We start from the raw sequence: 22,101 nt of genomic DNA on the forward strand, positions 1-22,101 counted from the left end.
ACCGGACCAGCATACCTGAACAGCTGGCTCAAATTCCACACACCCCCAAAGGACCCTACGATCAGCCCAGCTCTCCTACGCCGAGGCCCCCCGCACCAAAAAGACCAGATCAGGATCTTGCTCCTTCTCCTTCCTCGCAGCCGAAGCATGGAAAGCCCTTCCGCTCCGCCTCACACAGACAACATCGCTCCCCATCTTCGCAAGAAACCTCAAAACCTGGCTCTTCGACAGACCTCCTCCTTGATTGAATGGAACCTGCACCCCCCCCCCACCCCTAGCGCCTTGAGACCCTTACGGGTGAGTAGTTGCGCTTTAACAAACTCCTGATTGATTGATTGATTGACTGCTAAGAACTGCACTCTGCACTTTATTTGGCCCTCCTTCTGCTCCTAGTCACCTTAATGCCCCCTCACCCCAAGAACTGGTCCTGTGGCCAACATCTCAGCCCATCTTATGGCTGTTCATTACTGCACAATGTCACAGTCCTATAAAAACTCTGAGGGTGCTTAGCAGTTCGTTGTTCGTTGTTTGTACTGTACACTTCCAATGCCAATGTCCACATTGTCTGCAACCTGTCTCGATCTATATTTTAAGCCTTCTTATACTTTATTATTTACTAGCAGCCCGTCCCGACGATGTCCGGGGTTGAAAATGTATGTGTGTAATGTTTTTAATGTGAAAGTACAAATTATTGTAATATCTCAGGGTATACAACGTTTTTGGTTTCATCTAAAAAATCCATGTCTCGATTGATACCAGAATAAATACAAACCATACCAGAATAAATACAAACAATACCAACAATGAACTGAACTTAACTGAAATGAACTGATCACTAAAACTCTGCTTCGGAGGGGCAACAGGCAGACAGGCAGGGAGACGGACATGCAGCACTTGTATTTTGCCGGCACATGCACACAAAGTTTTGCAAACTTTCAAAATGATTCTCCGTCAGAGCGCACATTTGCACAGGGCGTGTGTCTGACCCCGGCCGAGCTGAGACCCATTTTGTTGGAGCCGGGCAGCGAGGCCATGCTGCAGGTGCTGGTATAGCCGGGCCCGGCGCCCCCACCGCTGTAGCTCCCTGTCATGGTGTTGTAGGCACTGCTCACTATGCAGCCCAGGCCGTAGTCTGAGTCCTGCAGGCGGGAGCCCGAGATCATGCAGCTGCCCTGGTCCGGGGAGTTCAGGATCTGGTTGATGCCAAAGCTGATGGGCTCAGGGTGTCACTGGTGCATGTGGTGGGCGCCCATGAGATCCATGTCTGTCTGCGCCCCACCCGCTTGTTGCCACAGGTACCAGCCTCAGCCTGCCCCCGATGCCCACGGCGTGGAGGCAGAGACGGGATACGCACAGCACCGCCTCCACCTGTGGCTCCTTTCCCTGCGCTCCGGGTGCAGCCCGGCCGCCGAAGCCCTTGGTGCGCGGATCCACCACAGGCAGGGCCAGGTCCCTCTGCGTTCGAATCCGGCCGGTTCTACCAACGGGAACATCAATCCTGGTGCCAGAGAGGCCCGGGCAAGATGTAGCCCTTGCCCCTGGCCTTGCCTCTCTATTGGCTGGAGGAGGGAAGAGGCTCGCTGAATGAGCGTACTGAAGGGGCGGAGGAGGTAGCGCGGCTGAGAGCCGGGAGGAGCGAGCGGGGCCGAGGACACGCGCCGCCAACTTTACTTACCAGCATTGCGCACCCTGGACACGGGCCCTCCGCGCCGCCTAAGGTTGTGCATCTTGCATTTGTTGGGCATGGGTGACTTGGCAGGGTGTGGGTTCCGAGCTCCTGGCCGTTTGTTGGGCATGTCGGACTCCGCAGGGTGTTGGTTCCACGCTCCTGGCCGGCCAGACCTGTTTACTTTACCAAAATGGCCGGCCCGTGATGTCAGCACGCCTACTGCATTGAACGTCATTAACGCACACGCCCACCTCCGAGATGGTGCTACTTCCAAGGGACTACTTTGGCAAAGAACGTACTTTGCCCTTCTAACGTATATTTTTTGCTGCTATATAGCCTATGTCCATCTGCTTACCCTGCCCTTTCCAACGCTGTATTGGGTGTTTTGATTGGCGCTGTGGTTCCTGAATTTACCCGCCTCAAAGGTTCCCCGTTCTCTCTTTATTATAGTAGTATAGATGGATATGCAAAATGTTTTGTATATGCAAAGGTTTATTTTATTCATGCGTAATAAATGCATTATTATAATTATTATTAGAAGCAACAATACAAGGACTTGTTTTTTGAAATATGACAGGCCTGCGGGTTTTGACAAGGGATTAGAACATCAATATATAAAATTCAGACCTAATGTATTTGTCAAGGTGCACTTACAACAAGGAGGGACCAAGAGCACATAAATGCCGAGCATACATGCTCCAAACAAACACTAGCAGGCTAATTGATTTGGAGTTCCTATGGCGGTGAAAAGAGGCCAAGAACGTTTCTAAGAGATTCTTACCAGCCAGGTTAAATGGAAACAGAGGGGTGGTTAATTTTTGGAATTGGAGCACTCACACACTGTCACAAGTATCTTGCTTCATCAAAGGGCTTTTGTTGCTTGTCGAGCTGGTACTGCAACGTCGGGCACCCTCTAGCGGGCTCTTGGCTGGAGATCATTTTCCAAATCTGTATTGTATTGTATTTATTATTTGTATCGCGCAACTGTCACCCTACGGGTATCTTGGTGCCCAAACAGGAATTAGTCTGATGGAACAACAATACACTAGCTGTCGTGACATATAAAACAGCCGCCGGAACTATTAGATAGAATCAGGGGGATTATCCTTGGGCAAACAGCCATGTTTTCAGGCTCTTTCTGAATCCTAGCAGGGTGTCAATTTGCCTGATGTTCTGGGGAAGCTCGTTCCACAGCCTAGATGCGGCAGTGGAGAAGGCTCTGCCTCCCATCCTTGATCTCCTGATCCTGGTGGTTGCTGCCAAACCCAGGCTAGAGGAGCACAGGGACCTGGTGGGCTTATACCAGGTGAGCCTTTCCTGTAAAAGAATAGGTCCCGTGTTGTGCAGGGCTCTGTACACAATACATAGGGACTTAAAAGTGACTCTACTCCCGATTGGCAGCCAGTGTAGGTCTCTGAGCGCCAACGTAGTGGAAGAACTGCGAGGTCTTTTAAGTGCCAGCTTGGCCGCTATGGACTGGACCCTCTGGAGCCCCTGTAAGATATATAAGGGGGCCCCTAGATATAAGGAGTTACAGTAGTCCAGTCTGGCCAGTATCACACTCCTAACCACTAGCGGTCTAGACTCATCAGGCAGAGGGGGCAGAATCTGTCTGAGCGCTTTCAGTAGTCCAAAGCAGACACTGATGTTTTTATTGGTCTGAGAGGTCATTTGGAGATTCGCATCAAACATTACCCCTAGATTGCGCACGGTCTTAACTGGGATGCAAGGATCAGCTCCCGGCGCAAGCCTGATCTCATAGGAAGGTTGCTGACTCAGTTTGGCTGACGAGCAGTAAACTACCTCCGTCTTCCCCTCGTTAAATTGGAGGGAGCTTATTTTCAGCGACCTGAAGACCCTGCTCATACAGTTCTGAAAGGTCTCCATGGTCACCGCCTGTCTTCCTTCTAAGGAGAACACCAGTTGGGTGTCGTTGGCGTAATTTATCAAATCTATTCCATAGGATTTGATCATGGGGATCAGGGGCTGCAGATAAAGATTAAAAAGAATAGGGCTGATCGAGGAGCCCTGAGGTACTCCATGACTGGCCGGGGACTTGGGAGATGAAAAGGGTGCTAGGGTCACCACCTGTTGTCTGCCTGTCAGGTAGGATTGTATCCACCTCAGGGCCTTGCCCTTCACGCCCAGTTTTTCCAGCCTACTTAGCAGAACTGCATGGTTAACCGTGTCGAATGCGGCCGACATGTCCAACAGCACCAAGACTGAGGAGTTGCCATTGTCGGCTCGCATTCGAAGGGTGTATGTGAAGTGCCTCTGGAGGGCCCTACATGTACATGTGTAACAAGTCAATGTTGGGGTAGTGAGTGTACATGACTGAAAAGCATAAGGCAATTGCTCAAGACGAAAGACTTTTAATTCCGTTGGTTCACCTATCTTGTTGAAAATGTGTGCATCACTGATGGAGGCAATGATCTCTGGTGGCTTCTTAATATCATGGGGTTGACATGTTTCTTGCCTATGGTTGTCAGTAAATGATCTGTGGCAATTCTTTAGGACCAAAAAAGGGAAAATTTAAACTGCACAATGCTTGGAACCATAAATGTAGCAAATGTGATCCAAGCGGTGTGGTAATCAGGTTGCCCCTATTAGGGTTACGTTTGTTCCTCCTGGAGGGCATCTAGAGAGGCACGCTGTATTACAGCATAATCATCCTGGCAATAATCTTGCAGCGACTTACCTTGTCTCCAGCGCCTCGGGAGTGTCAAGGGGTGACAACAGCAACATATTTAACCTGTTCTGTGCTCGCGTCGGAGAGCACTACCTGCCCAGTGCTGCGAACAACCGTTGGCCGACGCAGCCCTGCCCGCTCTTTAGAACTCCTGCACTGGAGCGAAATTCGCGCCACGGTTAAGGAGATAAAGCAGACCTACGCCCTTGTCAGACAGTCACATATTAATAGATCAGCCACATTTCATAGTGGATGACTGAAACCAATGGAATCAATAGCCATAATATAATGTATTCTTTATTAATATACACAATGCAGATGATCAATAGTTGTGGTCCCAAACATTTTTTTTTTTAAATAAAGCTCCCCGAATGAAAACATCCGTAAACCAGTGTGAGTTTTCAGGATACACGATGCAGTCATAATATCAACCACAAGGGGTCCCTGCACTCCAGCTCAAGAGCCCAAGCTCAGAGTAAAAACAACGAAAAGCTCTCCACGGGTCGTGGATTCCATGATGCAGGAAACATAAAGCAGTTCTCTAAGAGCCAAACAACTATTGCAGCTCCCTAGCTCTAGCAGCAAAAACAGGCCAAGTAATCCAATCAAAACGATGACAATACATTTTTTTTGTTTTTCCATAAAATCAAACTTTACAGCATTATTCGTCAGCTATTTTTTTTTTTAAAGATTAGCCTAATTCGGTATGTTGATGTATATTCAAAAAGCACATGTCCTTTGCAAACATCGCAGGTATTTAGGTATCACACTTGGCTGTTGCTCGTTTTCCGGCTGCATCACACCGATTTTGGCACAACTACTGTGACTGAAATCGGCCAGGTACCTAGTGGTACTTTTATCTCATTGACAAGTCAAATACGTTTTATTTTGTGAGATTGGATAAAGGCCGCACTTACATTCAATATTCAACCAGACGCTTCTACTACTGGATGCACCCACGGCTGGGAAAAACACGCTGCAAGACAGATGTTTGTTGTTCTGGTCCCTCGAGGCAGTGAATGTGATAGTAGATCTATAGGTTCTGGTGCCATCCGGATTATGAGTATTATGAACCGATGGATGATAATCGAACTGTGACTCGGAGCTCCAGGTGATCTCCGGGGCGGTGCCCGAGCACCTCCCGGGCGCCGTGCACGTCACAGTCACCCTTGTATTCTCGATCCCTCCTTGAGGAAGAGAGATTTCTGGCTGGTCCCGAAGACCTAATAACATAAAAATAAAGGAAATTACACCATCTAGGTAGCTACTGCTATAAAGAAGCTTTGACAAAGACAAAATGTCTGAATATTGTATAAGGGTAGTGTTATCGTAGCACAATATGGGTTTGTTTGCTGCACTAACGGAAGACTCACCGTCACCATCATCACAAAAAAACGTTCATTCGACTTTACAATCAAATATTATAAGTACATAAAAGAATCCATCAGGATAAAGACAAATACAATTCAATGCATACGATACAACTGGGAGTATTCCCTATAGTATCGCTTTGTAAACCCCCAAAAGAAACATTGATTCATTATAACATATTTATTTTGAATATAAAAGTTGTAAGCATAAAAGAGCTGGTCTGAACTGATCAAAGGAATAGCTTAAAAAAAGAGGTTTTAAAATATATGTCGGAGCTGTGCAAACATAGGACACACATTCAAGCAGGCGATCAGATCGACATCTAGGTCGGACACAAAGATGCCCTTACACACAGACAGCACAGAGCCATACATGCTCACTGCGGCGGAGGGATACATGTAAAAATAGTGATGCGGCTTGGAAGGACGTCTGTGTGAGGAGTGCAACATGGTTCAGCGGTTGGCAAGGAGGTTGGAGGAGTCTAGGTGAAATCACTGATTCGGGATGGATGCATGAATATGTAAATGTATGTGCAGGCTGATAGACACTGAAGGAATGAGAGGGATTAAGTGCCTTCTAGAAAGGCATAAAGGTTTGTATCTGGAGACTAGACGAGGCAGCCTCAAAATCAATAATTGACAATACCAAAAGGCCTGCTTTATTGTGCTGCACCCTGCCCTCATATAGCACCAGTGCTTAATTTGTAAAATATGAAGTCCAGGTGCTCAAGTATTTGTCGGAGGACACACCTACTTTTCCCCGGCTCCACCCACTTCCTCCACTGGCCTCACCCACTTACTCTATTGACTCCACCCATATCCTCCATGGGCACTGCTAAACGTCAGATGTACTTTGACACAGAAAAAAACATACATAAAACAAAATTTTTACAGACAGTTCAGTGCAAAAACAACTTGTACCTGACAGTCTAGTACTAAAACAACGTTTACACAGGAAGACCAGTGTAAAAAAACCATTTGAATGGACAGTCCAGTACAAAAACAACTTGTATGTGACAGACCAGCGCTAAAACAACATTTGCACTGACTGCCCAGTGCAAAATCAACTTGTGTACTACAGTCCACTACAAAAACGTTCAAACATGAAGACCAGTGTAAAAACATCTGCACTTGCAGTCCATTGCAAAAACAACTTTAGTACTGACAGCCCAGTGCTAAAGCAACATTTCAACTGGCAGTTCAGTACTAAAGGGACATTTACATAGAAACACCAGTGTAAAACATTTATTTTCATTGCCGATCTAGTCCAAAAACAACGTTTACACAGGAAGAGCAGTGTAAAAACAACATTGTCACTCACAGTTCAGTGCAAAAACAACATTTGCATTGACTGTACATTGCAGAAACACCTGCAGTGGTCCAAGCGTGGGCAGCTCCCCTTATCAACTTCTATAAAAACAACAACATTGAGCCAGCATTTTCTTTTTACAATGCTTTAGCAGCAGTTGGCTTGGGCAAAAGTGACCTGAATCAGTTAAAATGTTTTTTTATCGGACCCCAGAGTTCAGTCAGTTTTTTTTTGTATTAGTCTTTATTTCGATATAGGAATCATAAAAGACAGCATAATAAAAGAGACTAAAAATTACACAATGAACCTATACAATAGCCTTACATTCGCATATTATCATGATACCAAAGGAAGTACAAGGTTTGGACCGATTATCTATCGTCTATACACTAATTAAAACAATAAATTAAATAACTTGATTGGGAAATTTCATATATTTTGACATCAATTTAAAATATATACAATTCATTACCCAAGGATAAAAGTTTATATTTAAAATCAGACATCACGCTTTCTAAGTGTTACACAAACGACTATATCTGAAAGTATATGTTAGGTGGCATGATCACGTTTAGTTAGTTTAAAATATCAGACAATTTGGCTATTTAAACACAATTTTCGTGCTCGAATTTTCCACATCCAGTGGAGAAACTTGGCAACAGCTATAACCACAGGTTGGGAATTATCAGAACGAAGAATCCGTAAGCACTCACAACCTGTTTTAAGACCAAGCTGTAAACAGATATGTTTCAACCAAGTTTGCCTAGGGGCTTTGTACTCGGGGCGGATAAAAAGTATATGACCAATGCTTTCTCGTTGGGTGGGACAGAAAGGACAGCTAGTATTACATCCGCCATTCCATTTAGCCGTAAAGGAATTAATCGGGAATGTGCCAACCCTGAACTGGTGATAGTTCTTCCGGTCCGCAGGGACGGTAATCCAGTCCCAATAGCCCTCACGAGCAGGAGAATGTTTTAATTCCAAAAACTCCATGGTTAGCGACGGACTGGAACAGCGACCAAAACGCTTGAATGAAACCATGTGCCAGTATAATTCTCAAAAAAATGTCCTTGGGGGGAATGGATTAGCTGTCGAGTCTTCCCACAAGAACGATAAACCCATAGCAGAGTATGTTTCCCTTGCCTCCCTCATCCATGGGATTTTATGAGCCCTATCAGCATCCCTGACTTCGAGGAATGCCCGGGCATACTGGGAGAGTTCCGGAGTAACCCACAGTCTCCTCCAGTATGCAACTGGTCGATACCGGGCCAGATCCTCCAAGCGTTGGCAGCCCAAATCGTAGAATAGGGGAGTCAATGGGATTGACACAGGAAGACCTGTAATACCACGCAAACATTTATTCTGAGCACCTGTCAGACGGATAAGATTACTAAAACCCCATAATTCTGCCCCGTAAAGAACAGCTGCTCCTATCTTAGCGTCATAGATTTTAAGAACTGGAGTAATGGGCCTTGTGTGGGATAGTAAGAACTCTTTGGTTAAAGCCCCTGCTAATTGGGCATTTTTTGTGACCAGCTGGTTAGTGTGATGTTTCCAGTCTAGTTTGGATGCTAGGGTAATCCCCAGATAAGAAAAAACCTGGGTCTGATCTAATAGCACCCCGTTCAACGCTACCTTCCCTCTGACACGCTTGGTCTTGTGAAGGACCATGAACTTGGTCTTACTTACGTTTGTAGCAAGTCCATGGTCTTTGCAGAACACCTCAAAAACATCTATAGCCTTTTGCAGGCCTTGTTGAGTTTTGGAGATTAATAAGGTGTCATCTGCAAAAATCAACAGGGGGATCAGCTTGCCATTCAACTTCGGGGCATCAGTTGGTTGCTGCTCGTAATAGTTGATCACCCTGTTGATGTATAATGAGATACGGGTCGGTGCCAGTACGCACCCTTGGCGTTCACCCCTAGCAATTGGGAACTTGTCAGTCACACTCCCCTGCTGGTTCCAACGAACTTGGGCGAAGTTGTCCTCGTGCAATTTAATTAGGAAAGGACAAAATATCCAATGGCATGCCCTGATCAGCAAAGGCAGCCCACATTTTGCCTCGTGGTACCAAGTCAAATGCAGATTTAAGATCGACAAAGGCCGCAAAGAGTGTACCCCCCCCAGCACTACCTACCACCCGCCAGTAAATTAAAACAAATCTAAACACTTGATCAATTGTGCTAGTATGACTACGGAACCCCGCCTGGAGAAGAGACAACACCTCTTCCTCTTCAATACACCCTTGGATTCTCTGTAGTACAAGCCTAGATACCACCTTTTGGATACAGTCGATTAGGCTGATAGGCCTGTAATTTCCTGGATCAGAGCGCTCCCCCTTCTTGAAGATCGGAATGATCTCAGCACCCTTCCAGGTATCAGGTACGGGTGAGCCTGTAGCAATTCCATTAATAAGAGATGAATATATGGTGCCCAGACCTCTTTGTGGTACTTGAATAGATCAGCAGGAACTGAGTCCAGGCCCGGATCCCTTCCCTTCGGAATGGTATCCAGAATCTTACTGACCTCGGTTCTATCAAATCGCAATGGGATAATGTCCCGATTGGAAATGATAAGATCCACACTCCCGTCACCAACCAATTCGGGTGATGCAAACTGGGACGCGTAGTGAGAGACCCAGAGGTTATGGGTTCTCTCTTGTTACTCCCCCTACCCCATTTTACCATGTTCCAAAAGGAGCACATAGATCTTTCATTACTAGCCCTCAACAACTCCTTCCAATAATCCTCATCCCATGTCCGCTTCGCATCATATTGGACTTTTTTAAAAAGCACGCGGGCATTCTTAATTAAGTTTCTATCTTTTAATTTGACAGCATCTGCTAATAATTTATATGCAGCCCTACAGGACTTTCCGTACCATTGATCTTCTTTTCTTACTAGCCTATTCAGTTTGTTTGACACCTTTTTATTAAAAAGCACCTCAATTGGCTAAAATTTTTTGTATGAATCAGATTGACATTGGTTATTACATCCTCCTTTTTGGTAAGATATTGAAGTTCCATAGTGGATTGGACAGTCAGTTCCCTCATTGCATCTATTTTATCATCTTTTAATAAGCAATTAGCCCATCAAATTCGTCTGGTGTCGTTGGAGAGGACAATGTCCACACAATTTGGAGGACCTTCTAGATGATGGGAATTAAATAGCTGAAATGATAAAATTAACGGATCGTGATCACTCTCGACCCTTTCCACTATTATCATATCCTTGAGATTAGGCCAGTTCTCTTTGTTAGTAAGGATATAATCAATGCGGCTCTTACAGGAGCCATTGGTGAAAGTAAAAGTGCCATGTTTGTCAGAGGCCATTCTTGCATTTATTGCACGGAGCCCATGTCCAACACATAGAACTTTGAGCTGGAGTGCAGCTTCTGTCCATTTTGTGATTGGCGCTACTGTCAACTGGGGGATGTTCCATATGGAATCTTCTTCCAGAATGAGATCTAAATCGTTGCTATCCAAAGGTTCGAAACAACAATTGAGATCCCCTGCTAATATGACGTTACCTTTATTACTATATAGGTCTAAAAGAACATCTAGTTGTTCAATAGTATCAGAGGGTTTGCCCCCTGGCAATCCCCTAGAGTAAATATTAAAAATGAACAGATCTTTACAATCTGGGCATTTAATTTGGATTAATAAAATATCTTTACTATTGGAATCCAATTGATGGATGGTATATCTACTGTCCTGTTTAACCCAGCTGAGTAATCCCCCCTTAGGTCTTCCTCTCATACTCGGGGTCGCTGATGCATAAAAATTGAGATACCCAGGTTTGAACTCTGGAGCAACCAACCAGGGGGCATATTACCAAGCAATAGCGATAATTATCGCTATTGCTTGGTTAGAGACAAAAATTTACCGCTGAGCTGCGGCGATTTTTATCGCAAATAAACCTTGGTATTACCAAGGTTTATCGCAAATGCAATAAAAATCGGCTGCAATGCATGAATATCGCTGAAAAGTCAGCGATATTCATGCATTACCGAGCTAATGCTCTTAGCCATGTTATCCACCTCCCATTGGATAACATGGCTAAGAACTGCTCAGGGCAGGTGTTAGCTTTTGGAGATATTCGCGCTTAGCGCAAATATCTCCAAAAATTGGTAATAGGAGAAACGATGTTAGCGACTGTTTCCAGTCACTAACATCTTGGCACTCCCACTTTGCATGTCATTAGTGATAAATATCACTGACATGCAAAGTGGGGCCCAAGATGGTCGCTATCTCCTAAAAGCTGTCGCTAACTGGTGTCAGCGACAGCTAGGTAATAGGGAGATAATTTTATCTCCGCTTTCTTGGCTTTTAAAGCCAAAAAAGCGGAGATAAACCCCCTTGATAATATGCCCCCATGTTTCCTGAAGAAGGATAAGATCTTTACCGTCTAAGAACGACGACCACTCTGGGGAGATAACCTTACTTCTGAGCCCTGCCACATTCCACAAAACCATAGAATTTTCCTCAGAGTAAGAAACAGTGTTGTCGTGTAGACCCGAAAGTCCCCTATCAACATACCTTCCCATACCGCTTTGGACACTCTGATGGCCCTCTAATGGTGAGCTGTATGAATTTTCAAATCCACTCATTGTCACAGTAATCGCCGTATTTAAAGAATTAGCTTCCAGAGGACAGGTACCAGGAAGTAGACTCACACTGAGCGGACATTTAGCTACTTTTTTGTCATGTGCCTGTACCATAGTTTCTGTGTGACAACCTTCCTGTGTTTGTTGTCAGTTGCAATCCTTCAGCCCAGATAGGACTGTAAACCTATTGTTCAATCTTTCATTCCTATCACTAAAGTGGTTCGGTACCTCGCCCCTTGAAAAGGTTTCTCTGCGCAAGTCCTGTGCTGGTGAATAAAAATAAAACAATGGGAGTGATTGGATCATGGTCTGGGAAACATTTTGTGGTCAATTACAAATGTTTTCAGCACATCTCCTGTCCCTAAAATTAATAATAATACAATCTCCCCCAATGGACTTTGAGGACCTGCCCACCCAGTTAACTCTCCTAACAAATAGGATTTCTGCACAGACATGGGATGGTAGAGGCCGATTTGCATTAAGCCAAAAGATACACTTGTTCTTTAAGTCCATGTATGTCTCCCTCTTTCCTTGTTCTAATGGTGGAACCCCTGCTAGTATTACCACATAAGGGGCTGACTCTGGGGGGAGTTCTATGGTTGGCAGGGGAGCTGTGCCTTGAGCTGTTGGAAAATTAGCCGCTGGACGAGGTTTCGCTGGTGGTTTGCCTGCCCCCATGTTTTTATCCCTTTCAATCTGGGCTGTTTGAACAGCACCACCCAGGTTAGTAGAAGGATTAGCAGTGCAGGAGACATCAGGTTTACTTGCTGGGGTATTTTTACTACCATTTACCCAGCCTTTTGAGACTGTGCCCCCGGCCGGTTGCCCTGTTGGACTTGCCCGCGTGCAATGTGGACCACTACCCTGATTGCCCACCCATGTCTGGACTGAGGCAAGCAAAAGTTCCAGGCATACCAGTCTCGTCTCAATACAGTCCAGTCTCTCATGTATCGGTTGGATTAACTTCTTTACAGTAGATTACAGCCTGTTCCAGAAGGAGGGACCCAGCTCACTTGATGGTTTGTCCACCACTTTAGGCGGTGGGTTAGCCCCTTCAATAACTCAGAGCGATGAGTTGGAACATACTAAGATTCTAGATGTGGAATTTTCCTTGTTTGTCGCCTCTTTTACGTTCTTTGATTTTTTTGCCATTGATTGTGCTTGCACCCCAGGACGTTTTCTTTTTGATGCTACACACTTTAGATTAGGTACTGCACCTGCTTTAGCGTTGCTAGCTGATCTAGTCTTAATGTTGGGTGAGATTAGTCTCTTTGAGGTAGAACTCGGATTTGTGACCGGCTAACTGAACAGAACAGCTGCTCTCATCCCCCCCCCAGGACACATTGCCCCCCCAGTGTGGGCAATGTGTCCTGAGGATCAACCTCTATGGTGACAGGTGACCTTGCCTTTGCCAAGCTTCCCATTGAGGACCTATTATCAAAAAGAGGGACAAGAGATAGTCTTTTTTCAGTCAATTCAATGTCTTGGCCAAGGCTGTTGATACTTGTATGAGGAAATTATCCAAGGTGCCCATTAGAGATCCACTAGCGCTTTTCCCGCTATTCCCACCTATGAAAGGATCTGAAGCCATAGTAGTTGCTGCAGATATTACAAACTTATGTGGGACATGTAACTATCCACGCTCTGTCAAACAAGGTAGATCTATACAGATAAGCACTGACCTTGATTTGGGCACAGATCTAATGGAGGTGGCCCGTCCTGTCCTTGTCCGTGCTTGAACGGGCTTAAACGGGCCCGCCCTTGGCCCGGGCTTCGCCCGGCGCGACCCGGGCGCGATCCCGCAATGCGGGGGCTGTGCTTGCTAATCAGCGCCTCCAGGCGCGAGAATGACGGTGGCCGCGAAGGAGCCTGGGGTTTGTGGCTCCCCTCCACGCGGCGGCCGCTGAGAATGAAGTCTGCGGCGGCGGGAGGGAGAGGGGCAGTAGCTGTGGCAGAAGGTAAGGGCAGCAGCAATGAATGTCACAGAATGCCCCTCTAATTTTTGTAAAGACGCCCGCTCCACCGGGGCAGTGCTTGCTTATCAGCGCCTCCAGGCGCGAGAATGACGGTGGCCGCGAAGGAGCCTGGGGGTTGTGGTCCCCCTCCACGTGGCGGCCGCTGAAAAGGGAGGCTGTGGGGGCGAGAGGGAGGCGGGCAGCAGCAACGAATGTCACAGAATGCCCCTCTAATTTTTGCAAAGACGCCAGAGTTCAGTCTCTCTAGGAACAGCCTCAAGAACTAAATTTTAAAGATAAATATACATCGATGCCAACCTTCTCTCGAAACAACATGTGAAAATGCACCTTAAATAACCTCTCGGTATCTGCGATCGATTACCATTTTGAATATGAAAAAGGGTTCTGTTCTGCACCCACACAAGTTCGTCAAATTAAGAGACCTCCCTGTATTTTGAAAATTGTTTCCTACTGGAAATTAATGGCAGCTTTGCCTATACGGTGACGTTTCTGGTATGGATGTTGTTGTTGCTGTATCTAAATATAATAGGAGCTTTGGTATTTTTTCTAGGTTTATTTCAGCTTTTTGCAAATAAAGACCACTTCAAGTGTATTCTCTTTTAAACTGGTGGGACCCGGCTCTCCAATGATAATTTTTATTGAATTTGTTAAAGATTATGTTTTCTGGTTCATAAATGAATATGTGCAACAGTGAGGCTAATGCATAATAAAAATATGTGCCCAAGATCACATTCTCACAGGTTTTTCCTGCAGAGGATTGTGGAGCTGCTCAGGGTATCTCGAGGGTGGCATTTAACTCATCGAGCATCGCTGGCTCTGGCCATAATCTTGCGATGTCTGGAGCCCCCAAGTGGCGTGCATTTCAATTGGTACACACTTTATAAATTTGTTAAAGCCGGACCCATGACATGGGGCAGATTGACTGATGTGAAAACTTCTAGAACTGGCTTGTATTTCAAAAAATATGTAAAAAATGACGCTCTATATATTTTGCAATTTTTTTGCTGCCACAAAATACATACATTTTTTGGTGGTCGCGTTGCAGAAACATTTTACACGCAGAGAAAAATGGGACGCAGTGCAATTAATTTTTTTAGTAATGTAGTGCAGAACAAAATCAGAATAAAATCTGTATGCGTGATGAGTGTAGTGTGACACCGGCAATATAAATTGTGCACTGTGGACTTTCTGCTGCTGGTGAAAAGGGTACAATGGTGCATGTGAGGCAGCCCCCAATTTTTGAGAGACTAGGCCTCGCTGCTAAAGTCCAGGGTTAAGTAAGTAAAGTAAAGTTAAAAGTCCTGCAAGGTCCCTGCCCTTCTTAAAGCCTTCTCCTCCTGGCCTGGCCAGGGCAGTGGCATTGTAATTGCACAAGCACACTGTGCCTGGTGCCGGAGGCATGATTACTCAGGGCCAGGGCAAGTTTTGGACTTGTCACTCGGCGTTTCTGTCACTTCACAGTTCATGCGTATCGGAATTTTTACAAACACTTGCTAATTCCATCCCATCCCATCACCCTGATATTAATACATCAGAAAATAATCTCTCTGACTGGCTGCAAACAGCTAGTGACGTCCACGCCCCATACAAGAAGGTCAAATTAGCCCGGCGCGCAGTCGCCCAAAAATGGTTCTCTTCGGACCTTAAAGTAAAGAAATTGGCCCTGCGCCAACTAGAGCGCCAGTGGCGCCGCAACTACGCCCCTGACTCTAAGTGCCGCTATATCATGGGTATATCATGGCCAGGAAAGAATACGTTCATTTCTGGCCGAACTCAATCGGTCAGACTGGGTACCTTTACGGCCCCCACCATATCCACCAACTGCGGAGTGCCTCAAGGCTCTTCGCTGTCCCCCCTACTTTTTAATCTATACCTGCGTCCTCTTCTGTTTTCTCTTAGAAATGCCAAGGTAACCATCTTCAACTATGCTGATGATTTGCAGCTCATCTTCCCCCTTAACACCAAGGACTCAGTGGCAGAATTTCAGAACACCATGTCCCACATTCTGAGTTGGATGAGCTGCAATCATTTAAAACTCAACCCAGGAAAGACCGAATTGGTCTTGCCTGGACAGAGTATACATAGTTGGAATCCTAGCTTTTGGCCCTCCTGTATGGGTGCCCCTCCGTCTAAGTCATCTTCGGTAAAAAGTTTGGGCATCCACATCAGTGAAGATCTTTCCTTGAAGAAACAGGTGGGGTCAGTCGTCTCCGCCAGTTTTTTTCAGCTGAAAAAAATTAAAAAAATTGCACGCTTTTTTTCCTTTTCCGCCCTTACCCAGATTGTCATCTCCTTGGTTTTATCCAGACTGGATTTTTCCAATAGCCTTTACCTCGGGCTCCCAAAAGGAGAGCTCAAACGCCTCCAGCTGGTTCAGAACTAAGCAGCCAGACTTCTTCTGAACATCCCCAGAAGGCAATCAGTTAGATCTGGCCTGAAACAATTACACTGGTTGCCGGTGGAACAACGTGTGCCCTTCAAGACGGGCTGCATTTTATTTAAATCCTTGCAAGATACTGGCCCCCAATTCGTCAGGAACCTATTCCATAAATACAATCCTTCCCGACACCTCCGGTCCACCCATAAATCTCTGTTGACTGTGCCGTCGTACAAGAGGAAACGTCTCGGAGGCAGCTGCTTTGACCTTCTTGCAGCTGCCTTCTGGAACTCCCTCCCTCCTCACCTAAAACTAAGCGACAATCTCCTCAGTTTTAGACATCTTCTGAAGACCTGGCTCTTTTCTCAGGCACACCCTTGAACTGCCTCTTTTCATCAAATGATTGACGCGCCCTGTTCCTTTCTATAGCGCCATGAAGCCTCCGGGCGTACGAGCGCTCAATAAATACCAGTTAACATTAACATGAAATCTATCCTATCCACTACAGCTGCCTATTTTTCCTCTCATATTATCAACTCGACAAACAGATCAAAGGACATTTTCTCAATTCTCAATGAGCTAACGAATCTTGACAATGCCCGCCCAGGCTTACCTCCGACCCAGACCCTCTGTGACTCATTGAATGTCTTCTTTATAGAGAAAATTGCTTCCATTAAAGCCAGTATTCCACAAACCATAAACCCCACCTTCTCTGAGACCGTAAATCCTAATATTACTGGTACACTCAGCAGCTTCCCCTCCTTTACCCCAGATCAATTTCAGGAGCCACTGGTGAGAGTAAAATCAGGTGCCCCTTCGGACAGATGCCCACCCTACATCTTGAAAGATTGCCTCTCAGAGATTTCAGCCCCTGCCTGCATCCTCCTAAACGATTCATTAGCCTCAGGACAAGTCCTCCTCGCGTTTAAGGAAGCAACGGTTATACCACTCTTGAAGAAACCCGGGGCAGACCCCACATGCAGGGCTAACTATTGCCCAATTTCCCTTCTCCCCTTTTTAGCTAAGGTGTTGGAGGCTCATGTAGCCAAATGCCTGTCCAACTTCATGGAGGAATCAAACTGCCTTGAACCACATCAGGCGGGATTTCGCCCTGCCCACTCAACAGAGGCGGCGGTCGCTTCAGTAATGGACACTCTCCGGGATTGTGCTGACAAACGCCTTCCTCAGGCCTTAGTGCTCCCAGACCTGTCGGCTGCGTTTGACACGGTCGATCACGCCATCTTGATCGACCGTGTCACCCAGGCCGGCATCCGAGGCACGGCAGCCTGTTGGCTGAAGTCCTTCCTAGAGGACCGATCTCAGGCAGTTCGTCTGGGTGACTTAGTTGGCACCAAACAGGTCATCACGTGCGGCGTACCCCAGGACTCCTCCCTGTCACCCCACCTGTTTAATCTCTATATCTTTCCCCTAATCCAGGCTCTCAGAGATAAACAGGTGACGGTGCTCAACTATGCAGACGACCTGCAGCTAATTTTTACAATTGACAACTCGGAAGCATCCATTTCCATCTTTCAGTCAACAATGAGGTTCATCCAAGCTTGGATGGACCAAAATCATTTGCAGCTGAACCCAGGAAAAACCGAGTTGGTTCTCACAGGTGACAGTGTCAAACACTGGGGTTCACATTACTGGCCGACGGACATCGGTCAGGCACCAATCCCTTCCTCTTCGGCAAAGACACTTGGTGTCACCTTAAACAGCGACCTATGACTCAAAACACAAGTGGGTCAGGTGGTCTCCAAGTGTCTTTTCCAACTTAGGAAAATACAGAAGGTCCGTCGCCTCCTGACCCTGGAAGCTTTGACACAGGTGGTGATCGGCACTGTGATCTCTCACCTAGATTACGCAAACTCGATCTATCTGGCCCTCCCTCAGTATCTTCTGAAACGTCTTCAGATGGTGCAAAACCACGCAGCCAGGCTAATTTTGAGTCAGCCCAGATGGCAATCAGCCACCCCCCTTTTGAAGAAACTTCATCGGCTCCCTGTGGCGCAGCGCTGCACCTTCAAAGTTGGCTGCATGATTTTTAAAGCGCTTCATTTTAAAAGTCCTAAATTTATTACGAAACTTATTATGAAGCATGTCCTGTCCCGAAATCTGCGCTCGGCTCACCAAGGCCTTCTACAGATACCATCTTTTAAACGCAAACGCTTGGACGGTTACAGACTCAGCACATTGGCCCCTCACTTGTGAAATGCCTTCCCCCCTGAGATCCGGCTATGTCCGGACCTCATGTCATTTAGGAAAACCTTAAAGACCTGGCTTTACCAACAAGCATTCCACTAACTCTGCAGGCTTACAACTCTGACCTCGTCCTTTGTCTTCAATAGCGCCAGGAAACCAATCAGTGTCAGTGCGCTTAATAAATCATTATTAACATAACATAACATGCGTAGGAAGTGAACTGTGAAGTGAATCACCCAGTGACGAGTCCAAGGCCTGCCCTGAGCAGCCAATCATACCTCCAGCGCTGAGCACGGGGCACCTGGCTAGTACAATGCCACTGCCCGGACGAGGTCAGGAGAAGTCTGGAAGAAGGAGAACAGGGGCCGGTGCACAGCAGGGCCGAGAGGCCCGCTTTAACTTGCTTAACGCCGAAGGTTATGTGGAGACGTGTGGGAGTCTGAGCTACCACCCGACGCAGTTGACCGTCATGTCACCCCACCCACAAGTCCATGTCCCCCCCAAAAAACAGCTTTTGTAATTGAAACTAATTATATTATTTAGGCTGTCTGTTACTTACCATTACTGCCTTTGTGGTGGTGGGTGGCCGAGCACAAGGCCTTGCCTGCCTTTATATTCTATAGGCGCATAGGCCAGGCTGTTGCTGCAGCTGCTGCCTGCACTACGTTGTCGTTGGGGCTGGGCGGGCTAAACACCGTCCTCAATCCAGAACTGCTTCAACCGCTGATGACTCGTGGCGGGGACTGGTGCGTGCGGGGGTGTGGCATTTTGAAAACAACCTAGGCATTCTGCCTGCTGCACAGCCATACTCCCACAGGACGACACCCAGCCCCTTGCCCCTGCCCCATCAGTGTCCTCCCGCCCCCCCCGGAAAAGGCCGGCGCGCCGGCGCCGCCTAACTAAAGAAAGCTATTTGCCTATTTAGTATTTCAAAATGCCGTTCGTGAGTGCTCATCCTGACCGTCACTCACAAGCTAATCTGATCTGCATATTAGATTCATTATGAGTCAGACAGTCTGGATGTGATGCGCCAAGTCAGTAATGTAATGTTATATCCTGTCTACGGCTACCGGCTACGTGTACGTCAAATTCACATTGCCATATGATATGACGTGCAGAGTTGCTGACTGTGGTGTAATGTAGACCCGGCCCCGATAAATAAGTGCCGGTGCTAAGCACTGGAAAGCACCGGCACAAATTAAGGACTGTATAGCACCCCTCTCATCAAGCATGCTTTGTACCCAGCACTGTGCACTTATAGGCGATGTCTCACATAGCACTTATAAATGCACACTCCTCACACAAACACACAGATTACCATGAACTGACAGCTTTCCTTGTTCACCACACAGTCATACAGACCTACCTCCCTGTTTGAAATGGGCGTCTCTAGTTGGCAGAGGTAGGTACGTTTGTCCCAATAGGGACCCTTGCTTCTAGTCAGGTTAAGGGGGATAAACTTCTAAAATAACCTCTATTCACTCCCTAGGTAGCTTGGCACAAGCAGACATTCTTATCTCAGAGGAAGTGTGTAAAGCATTTGTGAACACATACAGTAATTGTTGGAATTTGCCCTTTTGGCATGGTCACTCCGAAACTTTTGCATTCTCCTAGCCTTTTTCTGTAACCTAGTGTTGGTGATTTTAGACCTCTGAAAACTTTAGCACTGTGGTCCAGTGTAAAGTGCGTGCGCTCTCTGTGTGCATGTGGTTAGATTGGCCTGTCCTCCTATAGGAATGCATTGGGGATAAGTGTGTCCGTGGTAATTCCTAATATGAAAGGAGTGGCAGTGGCAAGTTTAGTATGTATGAACTCGTGAGAAAAAATGCTGTGCAATGGTGTGCACAGATTTATGATGACTGGTGAAGAAATGCCACTTTTAGAAGTTGTAGAGAAAAAGGAGGGGTTTGGCCCTGTAGGGAAGAGGGTAGGTAGGGCCTATTAATGCCAAAAAGAAGGGGATTTACCTATGCCTCTGTGTGCATAATTACAACACTTAATGTTCATCAAAGAGAAAACCACACCGTTAGTTAACTCAGACACTTGATTTATGTCAATTACTTTTGAAATTCATAAACTGTCCGTTACTTGCGACAAGAAAGAATACATAATCAACTTCACACAACAAAAACATTTTTGCAAGGGAAAAAGCCAGAAAAACAGACATGTGAACAATTATTGTGTAAATTAATGTGACCATATCAACATAATGTGCATATACATTGTACACAGTGATGAGCAATTATCTCAAAAACAGTAAAAAGCAAACTTTCATCAAGTCCAATCGAAAATGGCAGTTTGGGGGGTACGTCTTATTCATTACCAGCCCAACTTCCTGTAACAATATTTACTATGATAATGTAGTTGTGTGAGTACAGGAAATAGAAAAACCAAACATCAATTAGGACATGCCAACAATTTTGGGCAAACAACAATGCTAAATGCCGACGCGTTTCGAATCCCAATGTAATGATCATCGGATTCTCATCAGGGCGTGGAATTTATCCGCAGATACTTATGCGACCAATGAATTGTGGTCGTGTTAGTCTTTTAGGAAAAGGTCATCATATACCGTGGATGTCAACCTCTGTGTCTGATGCGGCCGCTCAGAAATCGAGGCAGGAAAAGATGCAGTTTTCAGTTCATGTATTCTGTCCCTTTAAAAAAAATGTATCCATGAATTAGGCGAAGAATTGTATCTTCGAGGTGTCCGTGAATTGTGACCCTCGGGACGTTGAATTAACCGTGTACTTGAAGGGCAGAGGTCTTGATCAAGAATGAATCCTTGGGTAAATGAATCACCGCGTTGTCTTTTCCAAAATCGGGGTGAACACAACCACCTTTCTGAGCGGCCGCATCAGACACAGAGGTTGACATCCACGGTATATGATGACCTTTTCCTAAAAGACTAACACGACCACAATTCATTGGTCGCATAAGTATCTGCGGATAAATTCCACGCCCTGATGAGAATCCGATGATCATTACATTGGGATTCGAAACGCGTCGGCATTTAGCATTGTTGTTTGCCCAAAATTGTTGGCATGTCCTAATTGATGTTTGGTTTTTCTATTTCCTGTACTCACACAACTACATTATCATAGTAAATATTGTTACAGGAAGTTGGGCTGGTAATGAATAAGACGTACCCCCCAAACTGCCATTTTCGATTGGACTTGATGAAAGTTTGCTTTTTACTGTTTTTGAGATAATTGCTCATCACTGTGTACAATGTATATGCACATTATGTTGATATGGTCACTTTAATTTACACAATAATTGTTCACATGTCTGTTTTTCTGGCTTTTTCCCTTGCAAAATTTTTTTTGTTGTGTTCAATGTGAAGTTGATTATGTATTCTTTCTTGTCGCAAGTAACGGACAATTTATGAATTTCAAAAGTAATTGACATAAATCAAGTGTCTGAGTTAACTAACGGTGTGGTTTTCTCTTTGATGAACATTAAGTGTTGTAATTATGCACACAGAGGCATAGGTAAATCCCCTTCTTTTTGGCACTTTTAGAAGTTGGCATTACTGCGTGCTATGTGTCTGCCTGCCTGATGTGAATTGCATGTCTGGCTGGTTAGTGACAGGGGCTGAGAGGTGTGGGTGTCTCCAGGAGGGGCAAGGTGAGTCAGCGCTTGGCTGAATGGGACACCTGGAGTAAGAGTAGTGGGAGGGGTAATTCCTTGACTCTGAATAGGATGGTGCCTGTCCTACTTATTGCTGGCTCCGCCCCCTTTGGTGTGTCTGATGACAAGCCCCCACCTGACAAAGGGGGAGAGGAGCTTGCAAAATAAAGTGCTCTAATTCCCCCCTGAACCAGTTGCATCCGGTACCCCCATGCCCCGCACTTTAGACAAAGGAATTAGGGATATAGAAGTATGGGCTGTGACCCCA

The 22,101-nt window shown here is 45.9% G+C and overlaps 1 protein-coding gene across 3 annotated transcripts in view; it reads right to left on the reverse strand.

The window, feature by feature from the left end:
• Window positions 1–22,101, reverse strand: part of LOC147701147 (sialic acid-binding Ig-like lectin 13) — a 506,089-nt gene that overhangs the window by 334,605 nt on the left and 149,383 nt on the right. For all 3 annotated transcript variants that reach the window (XM_086929910.1, XM_086929909.1, XM_086929908.1), the window contains exon 4: window positions 5,276–5,581. In XM_086929910.1, coding sequence (XP_086786036.1) covers window positions 5,276–5,581 — 306 coding nt within the window. The remainder of the gene's footprint in view (window positions 1–5,275; window positions 5,582–22,101) is intronic.

This window comes from Lissotriton vulgaris, chromosome 7 (genome assembly GCF_964263255.1).
Source record: "Lissotriton vulgaris chromosome 7, aLisVul1.2, whole genome shotgun sequence".
Classification (NCBI taxonomy): Eukaryota; Metazoa; Chordata; class Amphibia; order Caudata; family Salamandridae; genus Lissotriton; species Lissotriton vulgaris.